The 21,325-nt window shown below is 53.5% G+C and overlaps 2 protein-coding genes and 1 pseudogene across 2 annotated transcripts in view; 1 reads left to right on the forward strand and 2 right to left on the reverse strand.

Moving 5' to 3' along the window:
* The window catches only part of ATP6V0D1 (ATPase H+ transporting V0 subunit d1), a 45,192-nt gene extending 44,012 nt beyond the window's left edge, over positions 1 to 1,180 (forward strand). Inside the window, exons 6-8 of the mRNA XM_003936299.3 lie at positions 97 to 273; positions 374 to 451; positions 555 to 1,180. Of these exons, the coding sequence (XP_003936348.1) occupies positions 97 to 273; positions 374 to 451; positions 555 to 716 (417 nt within the window). The 3' untranslated portion in view covers positions 717 to 1,180. The remainder of the gene's footprint in view (positions 1 to 96; positions 274 to 373; positions 452 to 554) is intronic.
* Positions 1,181 to 1,765: 585 nt separating this feature from the next.
* On the reverse strand, positions 1,766 to 7,794 carry HSD11B2 (hydroxysteroid 11-beta dehydrogenase 2). The gene is made up of 5 exons (XM_003936346.4): positions 7,382 to 7,794; positions 3,376 to 3,588; positions 3,067 to 3,252; positions 2,824 to 2,961; positions 1,766 to 2,610 (listed from the first exon to the last, which is right to left on the reverse strand). The coding sequence occupies exons 1-5, from the start codon at positions 7,644 to 7,646 to the stop codon at positions 2,195 to 2,197; spliced, it is 1,218 nt and encodes a 405-aa protein (XP_003936395.2). The 5' UTR covers positions 7,647 to 7,794; the 3' UTR covers positions 1,766 to 2,194.
* LOC141581696 (uncharacterized) lies at positions 3,575 to 5,421 on the reverse strand (annotated as a pseudogene).
* Positions 7,795 to 21,325: the final 13,531 nt, after the last annotated feature.

The raw sequence follows: 21,325 nt of genomic DNA on the forward strand, positions 1-21,325 counted from the left end.
TGCCCACTAGCTCTGGCCTGGGGGAGGCTCTGCCAGCTGACTAGCTACTGCCTCCTTCTTCCTCCCTCTCTCCTTGCCTGTGCACCGGCTCCACAGTTTGAAGCAGACCGCCGCGCCTTCATCATCACCATCAATTCTTTCGGCACAGAGCTGTCCAAAGAGGACCGTGCCAAGCTCTTTCCACACTGTGGGCGGCTCTACCCTGAGGGCCTGGCACAGCTGGCTCGAGCTGATGACTATGAGCAGGTCAAAAACGTGGCCGATTACTACCCGGTGAGTGCCCTGGCTGGCAGGATGGTGGGTGGGTGTGTTGTCACTGAGCACCCCCACCCAGCACCCTCATGCTTGTGCTCCCCCTCACCCTCCTGGCCAGGAGTACAAGCTGCTCTTTGAGGGTGCAGGTAGCAACCCCGGAGACAAGACGCTGGAGGACCGATTCTTTGAGCATGAGGTGAGTCTTCGGGGCCTGCTTGTCAGAGGGAGGCCAACCTGGTGATTTAGACCTGACTCTGTGGCCACGGCCACCTGGACACTACATCTGCCTGTGTCCACAGGTGAAGCTGAACAAGTTGGCCTTCCTGAACCAGTTCCACTTTGGTGTCTTCTATGCCTTTGTGAAGCTCAAGGAGCAGGAGTGTCGCAACATCGTGTGGATCGCTGAGTGCATCGCCCAACGCCACCGCGCCAAGATTGACAACTACATCCCTATCTTCTAGCATCCTGGCCCAAGGCTCTCAATTGCACTTTGTGTGTGTGTGTGTGTGTGTGTGTGGTCTGTGGCAAGCCTGTGGCTCACCTGCCTGCCCAGGGTGTAGCACACTGTCCTAGCAGCTGCCCAGTTCCCCTAACCGTCTTTGAGACTGTTTGTAGGCCTGAAAAGGGGCTGGGCACCCCTCACCAAGGATGGATCAAGACCTCCTCCAGAGCAAGGAGGACCCCTCAGCCCTGTGTTTACAGCCAATGACATGTCTAAGAAGCATGTGGTCACTTTCATGTTCCTCCCTAGCCTGAGAACCCTGGGAGCAGTGCGAGCATCCTCTCGCCTCTGTGGGTCACTTCCAGAGCCATGGCCCATGGGAAGGATAGTGTGTGTGTCCTTGGGGCCTGGGGGATGTTACTCCTCACTCCCTCCCTCAGCCCTGCCCCTCTGAGACAATAAAACTGCCCTCTCTAAGCCCAACTGTCTGCTGTCTCCTTTAGGCCCTAGTACCTCTCCATGACTCCTAACTTCCCTTGTGACCCCCACCTTGCTAAGTGCCCCTGCCTAAGCCTCCACCTCCCTCCCTCAGTCACAGCCCAGATTTTTCAGGGTTGGGAAGTCCCAGGAAGATAGGTCCTTCCTCTGCTGGAGGCTCAGATGCATACAGGCCTGGGGAGCTAGGGTGCTGACCCTGGAGGGACCCTGGCCTCCCTAGTTGCTTCAAGCAATTGGGATCAGGGTCATTACCCCCATTTCACTGTGAGGAAACCCATGATCTTAAATGATTTGCCTGAGGCCAGTGGAGGAGGGAGAGGTGTGAATCACAGTCTACCAGGGGAGTCCCAGCCCCCATGCTGAGCCCCAGGAGTTGCCACCCTGTCACACGGCCACACTGTGTCACTCAGCCAGCCAGCCAGCCACTCCCTCAAAACATAGCATCTGCCCCATTCTAGAAGAAATAAAAATTTGTCTTCATTTAAAATGTGGCTATTGGAAAGTAGAGTAAGTGCTTCCCTGTGGCTTGGGGGTGGGTAGTTGGGGCCTTAATTCTTGAGCCAGTCAAGAGACAGTTGGGAGTTAGCCTTCAATTGCAGCATTGAGGCACTGGTGCTCAGAAACAATCCTGAGGGGTTCCCCAACCCACCCCAGTCACTCCTTAGTTTGCAGACACACTATCTGCAGAGTCCTGTGAAAGGCTGCAGTGAAGTCTTGCATGAGACTCCCATCCAGCAGAGTTCTCCAAGCTGCAGGGTAGCGCATTGTGCCAGGAGGGTCTGTTTGGGCAGTAGAGAAGTGCAGAGGCTCACTGGGAAAACTCGGCCTCACCGGGCCTGGATTGGGCATTGGCAGTGGGTGCCGGGTAGGGGTGGGATTCTTTAGGTGAGGGTCCAGGACAGACTTGGGGGATCATAATATGCTCAGGGCTTGCGGGGAAGAGCGAAGGGCTCACGGAGCCTCCTGTGCTGCAGTGGCTGGGCCACATGTGCACACGGCTTACTGAGCCACTGCTGGGGAAGGGCCTGGGCTCAGGTTTGGATCCCGGGCTGGGTCCTGCGGTGGAGTAGTGCCAGGCTGGCCAGGCTGCAGTGCTTGAGGCAGACAGTGACTGATGAAGAAGGTCTGCAGGAAGCGGCGCCGCAGGCCCTCAGGCAGGTAGTAGTGGATGAAGTACATGAGCCCCACGCCCTGGCCGGGGTAATAGCGGCGGCGGGGCTGAGCTGCCAGCAGCGCATCTATGATGTCATCTACAACTGGGCTGAGGTCGGGCATGGCCAGGTGTAGGGAACGCAGAAACTGCTTGTTCAAGTGCTCAATGTAGTCCTTGCCGTAGGCCTGCAGCAGCTCTTGGGGCAGACTGGCCAGTAGCAATTGCTTGCGCCGCTCCCAGCGACCCACATCTTTCACTGACTCTGGGGAAGGAGTGGCAAGGTCAGAGTGGGGTCAGTTAGGGGAGCCAAAGCCAGTTAGATCTATTTAACCCAAGCCAGGTATCCAGCCAAAACCACATATCCAACCAAAGCCACACCCATTTATCAAACCTGACCCTGCCCCCTGCCCCACCCTGTAAGACCATTTCCAGCTCTGTTCCCTATCCCCTTCCCACTCCCAGGCTTGATTCCTACCTGTCCTGAAGCAGCCAGGCTGGATGGTGCTGACCTTGACCCCCCAGGGAAGGAGTTCACAGCTAAATACATCCATGAGCAGCGCCATGGCCGCCTTGGAGGTTCCATAGGCCCCCAGGCATGGATATGGCATGTCCCCTGTGGATGGATTGGGAGTAGGGTAGCTCAGCCTTGGCAAGGGGCTCCCTGAGCCCTCCCCCATCCCAGGGGGCTCCTTTTTGCTCCTGTGGGGAGGGAACTCACCCGCTGGGCTGCCCACAGTCACGATGCGGCCCCTTGAGCTGCGCAGCAGGGGCAGGAGGCCCTTGGTCAGCTCGAGTGCGCCAAAGAAATTCACCTCCATGCAGCTGCGGAAAGTGGCTACTGGAGACAGCTCCACATCAGCAACTACTTCATTGAGGCCTGCATTGTTGACCAGGCCCCACAGGCCTGGGGTCACAGAGCAGAGGAGGGAAGCCTCAGGTCAGCCCAAGAGCAAACCTCCAGTCCCCCCACCCCGTGTCCTTTCCACCGCCCGGCCATGCCCTTTCCTGGTGGACACTTGCCACTGACCAGTGCTGGTGGTGTGGGCCTTGGTGAACTCTAGCACGTGGCTAATGTCTGCTGATTTGGTCAGGTCCAACTGCAGCAGCCTTAGGCGAGGGGAGCAGCAGGTACGCAGCTCGATGGCACCGGGGCTGTTCAACTCCATTACAGTGGCCAGCACCGTGAAGCCCATGGAGTCCAGTTTCTTGGCCGTCTCCTTGCCAAAACCAGAGTCACAGCCTGGCCAGGGCAAGCAGTCAGTGAACTCCACTGTGGCCCAGCCCAGCCTGAGACAACCCCAGAATCACCAGGGTCTGGATGGGATTCAGGCCCCTGCCTCTCACTATGTTGCCCTGCACACCGAAGCCACCAGCAATCAACAACCCTAACTCCCTCCCTAGGCCCATCTCTGACAGGCTTTGCCTCTCTAGCTGAACCCTGGGCACCAACTCCGTGACAGCTGTCATCTGCCTGACTCCCCATGGCTACCCCATCAATGTGGCTTACAGAAGAGGAAACTGAGGCCTAGTAATGCTAAGTTGCTTCCCAAATTCATACAGGTCAAGTCAGGGACAGTCCCAGGCCCCAATATGGTTCTGCTTGCTTGATTTTAGGCCACAGCTCACAGGCACAGTATTAGTACAGAGCACAGAGCCTCCCTTCCTTTCTCTCTCTCTTGTTTTTTTTTTTTTTTTTTTGAGACAGGGTCTTGCTCTGTTGCCCAGGCTGGAGTGCAATGGTGTGATCTTGGCTCCTCCTGGGCCCAAGCAGTCCTCCCTCCTCCGTCTCCTGAGTAGCTGGGACTACAGGCATGTGTCACCACACCTGGCTGGTTCTTAAATTTTTTTTTTTTGCAGAGATTCGAATCTCACTGTGTTGCCCAAGCTGGTTTTGAACTCCTAGGCTTAAGCGATCCTCCCACCTTGGCCTCTTAAAAGTGCTGGGATTGCAAGTGTGAGCCACCATATCCAGCTTCTCTTCCTTTCTGACTGCCAGGGCTCTCTTCCCTTAATTTGGACTCTGAAGCAGCCCCTTCTCTAGTCCTGTCCCTTCCTGCCCTCTTGAAGCCCTTCTCTACCTAAGCAGCTAGAGGGATCGTTCCAAAGATGACAATATCCCTCTTTGGTGCAAACCTTTCCAAGGCTGCCCAGAGCCCTCAGAATGAAGCCCAAGCTCCCTGACTCAGGCCCCATACAACCTGGGCCCCACCTCCCTTCCCAGCCTCAACACCCTCTACTATTTTTTCAGGCTGGAGGCAAGCTGGAGGCCCATCCCCACTTCACCCAGACCCTTGGAATTCCAATCAGTGGCAACAGGGGTGTTTTCTAAGCCCCAGACTACTTGCCTCCGGAACAGGGACCGTGATGGATGGAGAAGAGAACAGACCTACATTTGAATCCTTTCCCACACCCACCAAGTGTGACCGAGGTCAGTTATCACTCTTGAAGGTTTAATTTCTGTCTTTGGTATGCGGAGAGAACCACCAGGCAGAGCCAGTGTAGGGGTCTGTAGTACTGATAAGCCCCTGCCTCCTTGATTGTTCCCATGCTGATCCTGGCTCCATGGGCAGCCAGTGAGGGAAGGGGAAAGGCTAGTGAGGTGGGAGGCTTTCTGCCCTGCCCCTCCTTCTCCCACCCCTGGCTCTGAACCCCACCCCTCAACCCCTCACCTGTTTCTGAAACAGAAGCTGCAGAGCAACTCTTCTTCTAATTCCTGGACCCCTCATTACTATCTCCCCATCTCAGCTCTGTTCCCTCTACTGAGAACAGCACTGGGCAGGGGGCTTTGAGCAGGGCTTTGTGTAGCTCCAGCCCATGCTGACAATGGGTCCTTCCCAGACAAGTCGGCCTTGGAGAGGTAGGCAAACTGTGTGTGTGTGTGTGTGTGTGTGTGTGTGTGTGTGTACACACACATGCATGTGTGCACTTGCATGCGGGTCCCTCTCAGAGCAGACAGGCCCTCCCAAGGGAAATGGACCTCCCAGTTCTGACCTGAGCTGACCACAGGCCTCCGCTCTGTGGTCCCAACACAGTCACCCACATCTTGCACACCCTCTTGTTTACATCCACACACTCAGATACCTACCTGTACGTACTTCCAGCCTGGCTGGATGTTCTCACAATGGGCTCAACTCCTCCCACCCACTGGCACACACATGTGCACCTCCGTGCACACCGGCACCTGATCCTCAGCCCAAACTGTCCCCATGGCTGAGCTCCAGCAGTAGCCTCGGCAAGAGGTTCTCCGAGCATTCTTAGGAGGGGCAGAGAGAGTAGCAGCTCCGGCGGGCCCAAGACACAGTGTTCTTGGCAGGTGGGGCCGAGCCTGGTCACCTACTTGTCTTACAGCCAGGTGTTGAGAGACAGTCCCCAAGTGTTCAGGCCCTGGGAAGCTTGGAGACCTCCTGATGCTTGTACAGGGCAGGTTGGTGGTCCTCTCTCCCCCAACCCCAGCTTTGCAACCAGAGATTGGGGGAGCCCAAGTCAGAGAAAGCATCCCTCCTCTCACCTCTTTCTCAGGCTCAAGGCCAGAAGCAATAGCAGCAGCACAAAGGCCTGAGGTGAGATCTCAGGAAAGACCGCCGGGTAGGCCTCTAGTACCTGCAGATGGCCTGGGTCCTGTTGAAGTGGCTCACAAATTAAGAAAGCAGGAGGGGATCTGCCCTGTCCCCAGAGGCAGAGCCCGAATCCTGGCCCCTGCTTCATACCAGCGGTGTCTGTTGGCTTTCCTTCCTCAAACCCCAGAAACTGGGATCCCCTGAGGCTTCAAACTGCTCCTGGAACCTGGGTCTCTCCTGTCCATCTCTACCATCTTTGCTGGAGTGCACGGCCCTTGTGCTTCCTTCCCCTCTACTCTGCCTCAGCAGTCTGCCTTCTTACCTGATTCGTGGCCCCTCCCAAGGAAACCACCTCATGTTCCCCCCCCAACCCCCACAGCTGGACTGGCTGTCCCCTAAAGAGGCCATTTGTACTCCTGCCTTACGCCTTTGTCCCACACCCTTTCTCTGATCCGAGATACCTTTCATGCTCCACTTATCTCCACTCAAGGATTTCCTCCTCCGGAAAGTTCTCCCAGCCCCATCTGATCACACAAGGCCCCTACTAGACTGAGGTCTCTAAGAAGCCAGGTTGCTGGCTGCCCCAGGAAAGGCCCAGTGCAAGGACAGAGCCCAGAGCACCTGTCCAAAGCCATGGGTGTTGCGGGAGAGACCAGGCTGCCCCTCCCCCCATGCAATGGAGTCAGTGCCCCCTGGCCTTTCTCCCCCTCCCCACTTCCGGCCGAGCCTCCAGCCCCTCTTCCCCTTCCCTCCTGCTGGTGACAGATTTATTCCCTGCTCCAGACAAAGGAGCTCAGCCAGGCGGCCAGAGGCACCTGAGCCCAGCTTTCCAAGAGCTCCTTCCTGGGCACTGAGGACCAGGAGGGCTTGGGGTGGGGTGCCGGGTGCAGGCTCCAAACTGCTGCCTCAGCAGTTTGGCAGTGGGTGGCTAGACAGATCGCTGGATGTCCAGTTGCCCCTCATGGTGACCTCAAGCTTTTCTCAACTCCAAGGATCCCAGCCAGCGGGGAATGGGTGGGGTAAGGAAGGTCCCCATCTAAGCTCTGCCCTCTGGCCCCAGGGAATGGGAGACGCGGTGTCTCAGGTGGGGGCGTCAGAGTTCAAGGGGTAACGATCCTCCCTTCTCAAGGCTTCCGAAGCCCCCTGAGACTGCTCTCTTGGAAAAGGGCATGGCATAAACTCGAAAACTCCAGGAGGCTCCCCTTTCTCAGCCACCAGTCAGTTACCTTCTCTAACCTGCCCGCTCCCTGCTTCACCTTCCCTCCAACACTCCCCGCAGAAGCAGGTAGTGAACCCGGGCTTGGGGAGGTGCCCGGTGCTCCCTACTTGGCTCACTCCCTGCACCCAGGGGAGGAGAACTCTCCGAATCTTGCTCTGGGGAACCCGCCTTGGCCATGCCCATGCAGAGTCAGTCCTGTAGTGTCCAGTCCCGCCCTCGAGCCTGGAGTCCCCGCGCTCCGCGCCCCGCGCACTCACCGGTGATGAGCACCGCGCGAGTGGCCACCGGCAGGCGCTGCGGGCGCGCCAGGCGGGACAACGCGATCCAGCCGGCGGTGGCCAGCACGGCGAGTGTGGCCAGCGGGGGCAGCAGGCGCTGGCACAGCCAGTCGAGCGCGGCCAGCAGCGCCAGCGCCGCCAGCAGCGGGCGGCCCAGACGCAGGTCTGAGCGCAGAAGCTGCAGCAGCGCGCGGGCAGCCACCAGCAGCCAGGCGCCGCCCGACGGCCAAAGCCAGTGCTCCATGGTGGCCCGGCGGGCTGGGGCGGGGCGGGGCGGGGTGGGCCGGGCCGGGGAGCTGAGAGCGAGCGAGTCGGGGCCGGGACGCCGGGACGCCGAGTGCGGGGAAACACCGGCCTGGGGCGCGGGAGGGACACTGGCTTTCTCCGCTAGCCCTCGGGCCGAGCTTATAAAGAGCCCTGGGGGCGGGGGAGAGGGCGGGGCGCGGGTGGGGAGGGGGTGGGGCTTTCCTCCACTTCTCTCCCAGCACCCTCCGCAGGGCAGGTGCCCCCCCCCGCCCGTCCCCGTCGACCAGATTCGATTTGGAAGAAGCCAGAACGAAGTCCCAAAGTTGCTGCGCTCAAGGAGACGCCTGGCCGTGGGACTTGCCAGGGAGAGGGCCAATTGGTCCAGCCCGGGTGCCCAGCCTCAGCTACCTTCCGCGCCACCACCCACGCGCCCGGGGCAGCCGAGCCGCAGCGCTCAGGTGAGCACATGCCGCTCACACTTGGTCGGCACACCTGAGGACACGCACAACTGGTATCCCAGTGCCATTTGCTGATTGCACCGCCGCGGCCGCCAAGCCTGCAGGAACTCCGCGGGGAACCAGCCGGTTCTCACCCGGTCCCCGCTGCCGCTGCCACCAGCGTTCACACACGCCCCGCTCTCCCACGTGGTGCGCGGCGCTAGGTCCCTGGTGCACACACCCTAAGGCGCGCTCACCCCTGAGCAGGTCGTGGCCACAAAACCGCGAGCAGGGGCTGGCAGGGAAGCTGGACGACCGCTCCCGGTTCTTGGAGTCTGTGTCCCGTCTTTCCCTTTCCTTCCAGGGCTTACCTCTGAAGACTCACAACCCAACACCCTGCCTCACAAATGTATGTGTGTGGGGGTCCGTGGAGGTTAGGGTGGCAGAAGAAGCACCTAGGTCTCCCATTACCTATGCCCCACCCCTGCTAGCCTCAAGAGCCAGGCCAGTGGGGCATCATGAAGGCAGCCTCTAGGACAGCGTGGTCTCTGCCTGGCACACCTGCACCCCCAGGAGGTAAAATAAGTGATATGAGTGTGGGTGGATTTTTCTGCCTGCCTGTGTGACGGTCTCCCTGCTTGTGTGTGGCCCAGTGGCCCCCCACCCTGCCCACCCCCGTCTCTGGCACCTTGTGCCTAGCATCCATGCCAGGGCTCTGCCAGGCACTGGGAGTTGGTGCCAGTACCTGGCTGCAGGCGTGATTCTGAGAGGAGTAGGTGTGCCCATGGCAGATGGGTCCCTACTTCCCATGGGCCTCCAGACCTTGCTCAGTGCTTCATCCCTGCCCTCTGAATGTCCTGGGAGGTTGTGAACTCTTTGTCACACCTCCTAGCCCTGTTGCTCATTCTCTCTTAGGCGCCCAGGCTCTGCCAGGGTTTCAGGGCAATGCCTCCTCCAAAGCATTCTCTGCCACCAGACGCAGCCCCCTGGTGAGCCAGGGAAATATGGGGGGTGTGGGGGGCTGGGAGCCAGACCCACCTAAAGGGAGAGGCTCTGGGTGGAGGACCCCTTTTGCCTGGACCCACCCACTCCTGTGCCTTCACCTATCCATCCTCCTAAGGACAGATGACAGGCGAGCCCTGCCCCTGGGAGGCAGGACTTGAATGAGGAGGGTGTGTGTGTGCCTGACCTTGGGTACACGACCTTGCGTGCCTGTGTTTGTAAACACTTGTGTCCACGGGACTCCATGGCTTGTCCAAGCCATTTGGTTGTGTCACTGCCTATGCCATGACCCTGTGTGTGCAAGTGAGTATATTTGTGTGCGTTGTGTGTGTTTCCGGTAACTCTCTGTCCTTCGGTCTGGGTCATCCTGACTCTAGAAGCTTAGGGAAACATCCTTTTCCAAAGTCAGTGATTCCTGTTGCGATGAATGTATGGCCCAGGCTCGGAGGCAGACACAGCGTCCCTGGCCTGACTTCCTGATTTGAGCTGTAGAGCTTGGATCGGTCGGACCCCCCATCTTTTAGCTGCCCCACCAAGAGTCTGGCTGTGGTTTCTCCAGCCTCAGTCCATTAAAGCCTTCCTCTTGGAAGTGGGGGAAGGGAATAGAAGCTGGGATGAGAGTCCTGGGGAGCTTTCAAGGTCAAGGTGACACAGAACCAGCACTTGCTAGAGGAGTTGAAGAGTAGGGGGTTGGGGCAGGAAGGCAAGATAAGGACAGAGACAGAAGCAGGGTCCTAAGCTGTCCTGGGAGGGAACCGTGAAGGCCAATGTGGAGAAGGAGACTTGCCAGGAGGCGATGTCGGAATTTGCATTTGGCTGAAGAGTATAGCGTGGTTAGGATGAGGAAGGGGGTGTTTCCAGCTCAGTTTCTGGAACGTCATGCTACTTCAGGCAGAGCCATTTAGTCTTATGGGATTTGGGTCTTGGTGGGACTGGACCATCTGCCACATTTTTATATAAACTACCCCCCACCCATTCATCCCACATCCTAGCCCAGGCCTCCTCCTTCCCAGGACCTATGCTCTAGCTTCTGTGGCCTCCTCAGCCGCTGACCCCTTATCCCTTATTAGGTGGAGATGTTCTAGAAGTACAAGGTGGTTAGGGCAGTCATGGCTGGGAGGAGCTGCCCCAGCCCTGTCTGAGGCCTGGTGCCAGGTTGTGCCTGCCTAGGGGCAGAAAACCAGCCTCTGCCAGAACCAGGAGTCTAGGCTGTCAGGGGCCTCCAGGGAAGAGAAAGGGAGAGGGAAAATGGGCAGGAGATAAAGCCTGGCAGGGCAGAGAAATGAAGGGTGACTAGGAGCAGAGCCCCTGAGCCACTCGCCCCTAAGCCCTCAGCCCACAGCCTCCCTTAGTCCTTTGTCCCAGCCTCCAACCCTCCTTGGTCAGAAACCTGGTTAATCAAACCCTTAGCACGCCCCAGGCTCTGGAGGACAGAGGGGTGGGTGAGAGCCTGGTAGGCTGGCTGTGGTCTCCTCCCACGCAGTCCAGCAGCTCACTGGCACCCTCTGCTGGCCTTGTAGGGAGAGCACGGCTCTGAAGGAGATAAAGGCCCGGTAACTGACTGGCTGTTGGATTGAGGAGCGGGGAACACATGTCTAAAGTAGGAGATACCAAGTGGCAGACTCCAGGAGCCCTCACACTCTGTCCTTTGACTGTATTTGGGTTCCTGGAACAGGGCACTCAGCATTCACTTGTTACCTCTTCCTCTCTCTGTAGCTCAGAGGCTGTAGTGTCCCAAGGAGCCCCACCCTGCACTCTGCTTCACGCCTTCACCTCCACCACGCCTCCTCTTGACACAATGGCAGAGGGTCCCTCTTCCTGCCAGCAGCCAGGGTCCTAGACCCCATTGCTCCCTGGCCTCAAAGACAGCAAACTTGTATTGAGTTCCTACTTTGTGCTGGGCCCTGTGCTGGGCACCATAGATGTAGCAACTGACCACTGTCCCCAGCAGCAGTGTACTGGGCGATAGCCTCACCCATTGGGAACCTCAAGCCCCTATCCCTTTCTACAACATTTCTTTTATGGCCGGGTGTGGTGGTTCATGCCTGTAATCTCAGTACTTTGGGAAACCGAGGCAGGTGGATCACCTAAGGTCAAGAGTTCAAGACCAGCCTGGCCAACATGGTGAAACCCCACCTCTACTAAAAATCCAAAAATTAGCCGGATGTGGTGACATATGCCTGTAGTCCCAGCTTGTGAGACTCGTGAGACTGAGGCAGGAGAATCTCTTTAACCCAAGAGGCAAAGATTGCAGTGAGCCGAGGTCACATCACTGCTCTCCAGCCTGGGTGACAGAGCAAGGCTCTGTTTTTTTTTTTTTTTTTTGAAAGCATCTCTCTTGTGTTTTCTCCTACTGTTCTCAGCTGCATTTCTCTAAAGTTGTCTGCAATCACCATCACCATGCTCCCCTCCCCGCCTTTGCTCTGGACCAGCTCCCCCTCCTAACCTAGTCCCCAAATCCCATAGACCCATCTCTGGCTTCAGCTAATTTGGCCTCTTCAAAGCCTCGGCCCTGCTGGCCTCTCTTTCCTTTCCCAAGCCCTGTCTCCCTTGGGTGCCTGTGAAGCCACGGCTGCCGGGTTTCCTCCTACCTCACTGCCTCTCCAGCTTGTCTTCCCTGTGGGTGAAGCTCTGGCTTTGGAAGCCTCACCCCGGCCCTCCCCGCACCATGAGCTCATCTTTCTACTCACATGCTGGCGACCTCCCTGCTTGCTTTCTGGCCAAGCTCTCCCTTTTGGCCACAGGCCCACATGTCCAGCTGCCCCTGGACACTTTCCCTTGGACACACGTAGGCCCCTCAGCCTCAGCATGTTCAAGGCTTGTCCTGGCAGCCCTCATGCCCCACTGCATCCTCAGACTTCAAGCCATGCACTGGCCTCCAAATCTCTTGCTGTGTCCCAAGCCCTGGATTGGGTGCAGATACCTCATCATAGCATTTATAGTAGGTGTCATCACCATTTTCACATTCAAGGAGGTGGAGGCTTCCAGAGGTGAAGGAAATTGTACAAGCTCTCAAGCTCAAGTCCACTTGCACTGGAATCTTGGACCAGCCCCAAGATTCAAACTCAGGTGTACCTGAACCCAAAGTCTGGGCTCTTGAGCACTGTGTTAATACAGGGCTGTGTTTGGCACCTGTGGATCTTAGATTTCATCCTGAGAGCAAAGGAAAGCTTGGAATGGTTTTGAGCAAATGAGACCTCCATCCCAGGTGGCCAGGAAATGGATCTGGGGAAGAGTGGAGGCTGACTATATTATTATTATTACTCAAAAAAATTTTTTTTTTAAGATGGAGTTTTGTTCTTGTTGCCCAGGCTGGAGTGCAAAGGTGCCATCTTGGCTCACTGCAACCTCCGCCTCCCAGGTTCAAGCGATTCTCCTGCCTCAGCTTCCTGAGTACCTGGGATTATAGGCATGTGCCACCATGCCTGGCTAATTTTTGTATTTTTAGTAGAGACAAGGTTTCTCCATGTTGATCCAGTGGGTCTTGAACTGCAGACCTCAGGTGATCGCCTGCCTCGGCCTCCCAAAGTGAGCTACAGTGCCTGGCCTTAAGTTTTATTATGATTATTACTTTATTATTTTATTATTATTACTCTTAGTTAGAGATGGGGTCTTGCTCTGTCACCCAGGCTGGAGTACAGTGGCACAGTCATAGCTCACTGCAGCCTTGAATTCCTGGGCTTGAGTAATCCTGCCATCTAAGGCCTCCATAGTAGCTGGGACTACAGGTGCTCACCACCAGAACTGGCTATTATTTTTTAAATTTTTTGTAGAGACAGGGATCTCACTATGTTGCCCAGGCTGGTGTTGAACTGCTGGCTTCAAGTGATCTTTGAAGCTGGGAATCTTGTTTCTGCATCCAGATGAGGGACAGAGTAGAGGTCTGTTCAAACAAATGGAACTTGAGGCATCCCTGAACATGCAAAGGCTGAGCCCTGAGGCAGGTGGACACCTGTGGACTCCAGCACATTGCTTCTGTAGCATGGGAGCCCTGGAGGTTGCCGACTCTCCTCCGAGTACCCTAGGCATGAACGAAAACCCCCCCATTTTTCAGAGCTATCTCATCTGGGCTGGGCAGCTGGAAACCAGGCCCTTTGGTTATGGAACTGAAGGAAACCTCCTTTCCAGTTACCAGAGAGAAGGGGCAGTAAGACACAAAAAGCCAGGAGCATCACTTGTGTTTTCAGCCTGTGTCTGGCACCCTCCTCCAGACTTTTACTGTTTCCACGATTAAAGGCAGATGTTTGGGGATTGGGGTCCTTGAGTTTGGGAAACTCTGAGAGAGTATGTTCTGCAGGGCTTTCTGGACCAGTCCCAGGGGGAAAGCAAGTCCCAGCTGAGAGACTTAGAGGGAGGGCTGGATTGACTCTGGATGAAATCCTTCTAGGATCTGTCTTGTATTCTCCAGTGTGGCTTTGAGTTATTAATAACTCTCTTTCCACATTCACTGTGTGTCTGTGGCATGCCAGTCCTTGTGCTTAGCTTGCTTGGTCTTTATTTACTATCCTCACATCATCACTATGAAGCAGGTACTATCATTATCCTTATCCTATACATAAGGAAATAGGCTCAGAGAGGTTAAGTGACATGCCCTTGGTCACACAGCTGTCCAATCACAACGGCTGCTCCTAATCCTCAGAATCATCAGGCCACATTGCCCCCTGGCCTTCAGCCTGCAATGCTGGCATTATTCAGTGGGCAATGCCCAGGTGAAAGGCTACCAAACATTTTTTATTTGCTGCACAATTAAAAACAAGTCTCTCAACGTTGGAATTAAGGCAACTTGATTGTTGAAACTCATTCTAATGCTTTTCTCCTTACAGCTTCCATCACCCCCATTCAGGCCTTTTCTTGGCAGAACAATTGCAAAAGATAAAAAAATTAGTTGTTGTTGGCTGGCTGTTTTAATTTATTTGCATATACATAATTCAGCCCCACCCCTGGTGGCTAATACGCCCCCTGGGGAAACTGTGGCTGTCTTCTGATTGTTGGTGGGGAGGCCTGTGTGTGTTGTTTTTTTAAATAAACTGAAACCAGATGGAGGGGCGTTTTGTTCACAGCCTTTCCTACAATTTTCTCCAGCGAATTCCTTGAAAAGTCAACCACCTATGAGTGGTGCCTCTTCTCCCTGGAGGTCCCTCACCGCTGGTATGCAAATATCCATCAGGGTTGATATTTCTCAGAGAAGGAGAAAAAGAGCTTTTGGCCCTAGCGCTTTCCAGAATGCAGGGTCATCTCCTGGTTGCCCCCAATTTTAGGTCTGTACTTACAGTTAATGTCCTCGCTCTCCTTCCTCATCTGGGAGCGGGCTGGGGTGGGGGAGTCTTGGGCCCGGCTTAAATCAAATCACCTAGACCAACCACTTGGTATGAAAATGTGAATTCCAGACTCCCACCTATACCCCATTTGCAGCACTGACCTCTGCCATGAGACCCCAACTCTCTAGCAGGGTTGGTTTTTGCAGTCAGCCCAGGGGTTACTCCCCTAAAGGGCCCAAGCCACTCCTGCTTCCATCCTGGGAAGACCAGAGAAGCTGGAGGTGGTTATTGAAATATTTTTAACCACCGGCCAGGTCCAGGGCTTTGTGATGCCCCGGGAGCCCTCATTAAGCGATTCCTTGTTCAGAGAAATGAGGCGAGTGCACCCACTGGTCACCGTGCTAGAGGGTTACTATTTTTTTCTCTGGAACGTGAATTGGGCATTGTCGTAGTGAAGTGTGACCCAGTCCCCAGGCAGGGGAGAGCACTTCTTTCCCAGTTCTGACCTTCATTCCTAGCTCAGAATACCTTTCTTTTGGATCCCAAACTTTTTCAGATAATTGTGTCAGGTTACATAAAGCTCTGAGATATGAACACTCAAAGGCAATTCTGGTGAGAGCAGGTCTGAGAGGTTTCGGCACATAATTTGCTTTAAAGTATTCGAGGAAAAATTCAGGTGTCTGAGGCCAGCACATTTTTGAAATAAAATATGAGCAGTCAACAACTTTGCATGGATGTGCCATTCCTCACAGAAATGAGCGAGCAGAAAGACAGATTTCATACTGAAAGGAAATACCCCTGCCCCGGGGAGGTTGTGCAGGGGCGGAGAGCAGGGTGGGTGAGAGGGAGAGAGGGGAGTCAGTTGCAAAGAGAACAGCTTGGACCAGGCTGCCATTAAACTGGAAATCTTCACTAGCCAGGATCACTTTTTTCCCCACTTTCTGCATCTTAGGTGACATGTGGTAAATACAAGACTTCAGTTTTCCAAGAAACATAAAATAAAAACTGAATTGCTGGCAGAGAAGCTTTAAAATTTTTGGTTCCTAAGACTCTGCGGGCACATTTTCCACACACCATGATTTTTATTTCATTTGCCTCTGAGGGGTGGCCCTCTGGCAGTTCTGTTGCATAAGGTACTGTTTCCAAACACCTTGTCCCCAACTGGTGACACAGAATAAGTTTTATCTAGATCTGAGAAGAGTTCTGGAAGGGTGACATTGTGTTCCAAGTCTCGCTGGTTACAATCAACAGCAGGAAGGTTGCCGAAGATCTTACCAAAGAAGCTGAGAGAATATTTTAAATACCAAGTGGCACTTCTTTCTTAATATTTTTTTTTTCTTTTTTTTCTTTTTGAGACGCAGTTTCGCTCTTGTTGCCCAGGCTGGAGTGCAATGGCGCGATCTCGGCTCACCGCAACCTCTGCCTCCTGGGTTCAGGCAATTCTCCTGCCTCAGCCTCCTGAGTAGCTGGGATTACAGGCACGCGCCACCATGCCCAGCTAATTTTTGTATTTTTAGTAGAGACGGGGTTTCACCATGTTGACCAGGATGGTCTCGATCTCTTGACCTCATGATCCACCCGCCTCGGCCTCCCAAAGTGCTGGGATTACAGGCTTGAGCCACCGCGCCCGGCAGCACTTCTTTCTTAAAGCACAAAGTGGTTGTAAAAACCACTTAACAGGGAAAAAAATTAATGGGAGGAAAGTGCCTTGAATGCAGCAATTAAAAAAAAAAAAAAAGCCGGGCGCGGTGGCTCAAGCCTGTAATCCCAGCACTTTGGGAGGCCGAGGCGGGTGGATCACAAGGTCAAGAGATCGAGACCATCCTGGTCAACATGGTGAAACCCCGTCTCTACTAAAAATACAAAACATTAGCTGGGCATGGTGGTGCGTGCCTGTAATCCCGGCTACTCAGGAGGCGGAGGCAGGAGAATTGCCTGAACCCAGGAGGCGGAGGTTGCGGTGAGCTGAGAACGCGCCATTGCACTCCAGCCTGGGTAACAAGAGCGAAACTCCATCTCAAAAAAAAAAAAAAAAAAAAAAAAAAGCTTTACAAGGGACTTGGAAAAAACAGATTTACTATGTTGAAGAGATGGGTTAATACAGGAAAGTCCATTTTTAAACAAAAATAATTTGGTTATTTACACAAGGCTCCACAGAAGAATTCCTGTAAGTAGCACTATCCTTTTTTATTCCTCCATGCATTTGACACATGTTTCTTTCTTTTTTCTTTTTTGAGACAAAGTATTGCTCTTGTTGCCCAGGCTGGAGTGCAATGGGCACAGTCTTGGCCCATTGCAACCTCCGCCTCCCCGGTTCAAGCGATTCTCCTGCCTCCGCTTCCTGAATAGCTGGGATTGCAGGCATCCTCCCTGGCTTTTTTAGTAGAGATTGAGTTTCTCCATGTTGGTCAGAACTGGTCTCAAACTCCCAACCTCAGGTAATCTGCCTTCCACAGCCTCCCAAGGTGCTGGGATTATAGGTGTGAGCCACTGCGCTGGGCCTTCTTTTTATTATTATTATTATTATTATTTTTAGATACAGAGTCTTGCTTCGTTGTCAAGGCTACAGTGGTGCAGTTAGTCATGGGTCACTGTAGCCTCGAACTCCTGGGCTGCAGGGATTCTGCCCTTCTCAGCCTCCTGAGTAGCTGGGACTACAGGCTTGCATCATCATGCCCCGATAATTTTTTTTTTTTTTTTTTTTTGAGAGTCTCACTTTGTCGCCAGGCGCCAGGCTGGAGTGCAGTGGTGTGATCTTGGCTCACTGCAAGCTCCGCCTCCCGGGTTCAAGCAATTCTCCCCCTTCAGCCTCCCGAGTAGCTGGGACTACAGGCGTGTGCCACCATGCCCAGCTAATTTTTGTATTTTAGTAGAGACTGGGTTTCACCATGTTGGTCAGGATGATTTCAATCTCCTGACCTCATTGATCCACCCACCTCGGCCTCCCAAAGTGCTGGGATTACAGGTGTGAGCCACCTCGCCTGGCCTATGCCCCATTAATTTTAATTTTTTTTGGTAAAGACAGGGTCTCGCTATGTTGTCCAGGGTGGTCCTGAACTCCTGGGCTCAAACAATCCTCCCACCTTGGCCTCCGAAAGTGCTGGGATTACAGGGGGAGCCACCATACCCAGCCTCAACCCACATTTTTTGAGTGCTTCATGTGTTCCGGGCCCTGTGCTAGGAACAAACATTGTTCCTCCCCTGTCTGACTGGAAGGACAGGCCCTTGTCAGATCATTATACAATCAAGGAGCCCCGGACAGAAGGAATGAGAAAGCAGAGTCCTATGGTGCTATGGGAGTGACGCCTCTATTCTTGGGGACCAGAGAGGGCTTTCCCAGAGAACATAAGCTTCCAGGTAATGTGAGCTTCAAATGCAAAGGCCCTGGGATAGAAAGAGCTGCAGTCAGCCTGAGCCAGGGGGCATGCAAGGTTTTGGAGACCGTGGTGGATGCATTGAGGAGGAGGTTTCAATTCTAATTTCATGGTATATGGAAACAACCTCTCCCTAAGAAGCAGAGAGTGTTATTGAGGGTTATAAGCAGGAAGTAAAATAATCAGCTTAGTGTGGGTTTTTTACATTTTGTTTTTGTTTTTAGACAACCACAGGCTGTAAGGAGAATGGACTGATAAGGGTGGGGACAAGGACACGGAGCTCCCCCCCGAGGCAATAAGGAGGCCAGGGCAAGAGATGCTGGTGGCCATGAGGACAAGCAAGTGGATGAGCTGAGTCATCCAAGACCCACTGGGGAGGGTACTATGACCCAGATGAAGTGGGCCCAGAGAGTGAGAGCTGTGGCTGATCATCTCCCACCCAGTCTAGTTTGATAATTAAACTTAATTCCACTCATGCATGACATGGACATTATCATTTCCTGGTAGAAAGACAAGGATGGTCTGGATGATAGGCACCCATGATTACTACCCATTGAGCACTCTTTGGGTGCATGGTCACCTTTTCAGGCCTCATCACAGCCTTGGGCAGTAGCTATTGTTACCCCCATTTCACATATAAGCAAATTGAGATTATTAAAGAATTGGCCGGGCGCGGTGGCACACACCTGTAATCCCAGCATTTTGGGAGGCTGAGATGGGCAGATCACCTGAGGTCAGGAGTTCGAGACCAGCCTGACTAATATGGTGAAACCCCATCTTTAAAAAAATAAAACACAGAATTTATGGCTGGCTGCCATCGCTCACACTGAGGAGGGAGACCCAGGCATTTAGGATTCCCTCCTGCTCTGTCACATCCACTGTGCATCTCAATAGAAGAGAGAGCAGGCCAGCTGGCACCTCCTGAATCTTCTTCCTGAAAACAACAAGCTAGGCCTTGGGGAAACTTCAGAAGGCGCTATTTTTACTTAAAACAAGATTAAACCAGAAACCTTTTCACGTGAGTCCTGAAACTATGAACTGAAACCCTTTCGTATGTAATTCCTGAAACTGTGAACTGAAACCCTTTCAAATGTAATTCCTGAAACTGTGAACTGAAACCCTTTCATATGTAATTCCTAAAACTATGAACTGAAACCCTTTCATATGTAATTCCTAAAACTATGAACTTAAGATTCTTCCACGTGTAGCATCTAAAGTATAAGCCTATATAAAGGCTGAACCTTCCTGTGTTGGACGAGTTTAGCTATTAGGCACGCATGCCAACAAAGCTCCCAGCTGTAATACAGATTCCTTCCTCCTGTATCCGGTGTCCGAGAGGTCCTTTCCCGCGGCCGCTCTTGCCACAACACCTGTGATCTCCAGCATTTTTGAGGTGGAGGTGGGCGATCACTTGAGGCCAAAAGTTGGAGACAGCTTGGCCAACATGGTGAAATCCCCGTCTCTACTAAAAAAAAAAAAAAAATTATGCTGGGCGTGGTGGCTCATGCCTGTAATCCCAGCACTTTGGGAGGCTGAGGTGGGCTGGATCACCTAAGGTCAAGAGTTCGAGACCAGCCTGAACAACATGGAGAAACCCTGTCTCTACTAAAAATACAAAAAAAAAAAAAAAAAAAAAAAAAAAAAAAAAAAATTAGCTGGGTGTGGTGGTGCATGCCTATAATCCCAGGTACTCCGGAGGCTGAGGCAGGAGAATCACTTGAACCTGGGAGGTGGAGATTGCAGTGAGCCAAGATCATGCCACTGCACTCCAGCCTGGGTGACAGAGCGAGATGCCATCTCAAAAAAAAAATTTACCCAAGGTCACCATCTTATAACTGGCACCATTGAGATTAAATCATTAACCTGCCCTGAGAGAAGTGAAGAGTGCCAGGAACCCTGGGACCACATTGGCTCTAACTATGGATGTATCTGTTGATTCAGGCCCAGGATGTGATGAGCTGGCTTTGCCCCTGTGGAGTCTCCTCTGGCAGCTCCAAGGAGCACTGTAAGTCAGCTCACACTCGTGTGTGCACACCTGGAAAACCACAGTTGGCCTTTTTCTCCCCGTGGCCCTGGGCTGTTCTATCCTGGGCAGACCTGCCTTGCGAATTACTAGCTGTGGCTCTGGCTAGGAACAAGTCCTGCCCAAGGGGCTGACTTCTATAAAATGCGTCTCAGATTTTCATAGAAATTGGCCAGGTTGGGCAGGGGGTGTTGTCAGTAGGAGCTGGAACAACACTAGGTAAAGAGAACCCCGTGGGAAGAGGCCTGAGGGTGAAAACAGATGTTGCCAATTCCAGGAGCTGCAGAATCCTCACAGAGGACAGGAAGGAGTTCCACATACCAGAAGCCTGCCCAGCAGGGCACTGGAATCCACACTTCGTCATTTCAGTTGATCTTAAAGGCAAAAGGAGCTCTGGAATTTCTCTCTCTCTCTCTCTCTTTTTTTTTTTGAGACAGAGTTTTCCTCTTGTTGCCCAGGCTGGAGTGCAATGGCTGGATCTCAGCTCACCACAACCTCCGCCTCCCAGGTTCAGGTGATTCTCTTGCCTCTGCCACCTGAATAGCTGGGATTACAGGCATGTGCCACCACACCTGGCTAATTTTTTTTTTTTTTTTTAGTAGAGATGGGTTTCTCCATGTTGGTCAGGCTGGTCTCTCAAACTCATGACCTCAGGTGAACCGCCCGTCTCGGCCTCCCAAAGTGCTGGGATTATAGGAATGAGCCACCTTGCCCAGCCCTGGAATCTCTTAAGCAAGGCTGATGAGATGGAGTTTTCACATTAGAAAGATTTCTCTGGCACCTGCCAGGCCTGTATGGCTTTCCTTGGTCAGTGATGCCCTGTGCAGTGTCAGCCCTGCACAGATTGGGGACCACACAGGATGACAGTCTCAGAGTGTGATCAACTCAAGGTCAGGAGTTCAAGACAAGCCTGGCCAACCTGGTAAAACCCCGACTCTACTAAAAATACAAAAATTAGCTGGGTGTGATGGTGCAGCCTCTAGTCCCAGATACTTGGGACGCTGAGGTGGGAGGGTCACTTGAGCCCAGGAGATGGAGGCTGCAATGAGCTGAGATCACAGCACTGCACTCTAGGCTGGGTGACAGAGAGAGAACTCATCCCCTCCCCGCAAGACAACAGCAAAAAAAGGTCAAAGGAATCTGAGCTGTCATTCAGATTTTTGTTTTAATTGAAAAACAGCTTTCATTGGGCATATGTTTGTGCACTTAACCTGTTTGCAAACACTGTATTCATTTCCTATTGTTGCTGAAACTAATGACTACCAATATGTCATCTTGACAGTTCTTGAGGTAGGAAGTTGGAAATAGGTCCCCCTGGGTTACAGTCGAGGTGACAGCAGGCTGGTTCCTTCTGGAGGTTTTGGGGAGGGTCTGCCTCTGACCTTTTCCAGCATTTAAAGGCTGCCTGCATTCCTTGGCTTGGGCCCCTTCCTCCATCTTCAAAGCCTGAATGGAGGCACCTTCAAATGTCTCTCACCTCTGCTCTGTCGTTATGTAGTCTTTCTCCCATCTCACCCACCTGCCTTCATCTTATAAGGACCTTTGTGACTATACAGAGTTCACTCAGATAACCTGGGATACTC

The sequence above is a fragment of the Saimiri boliviensis genome, chromosome 1, assembly GCF_048565385.1.
Source record: "Saimiri boliviensis isolate mSaiBol1 chromosome 1, mSaiBol1.pri, whole genome shotgun sequence".
NCBI lineage: Eukaryota > Metazoa > Chordata > Mammalia > Primates > Cebidae > Saimiri > Saimiri boliviensis.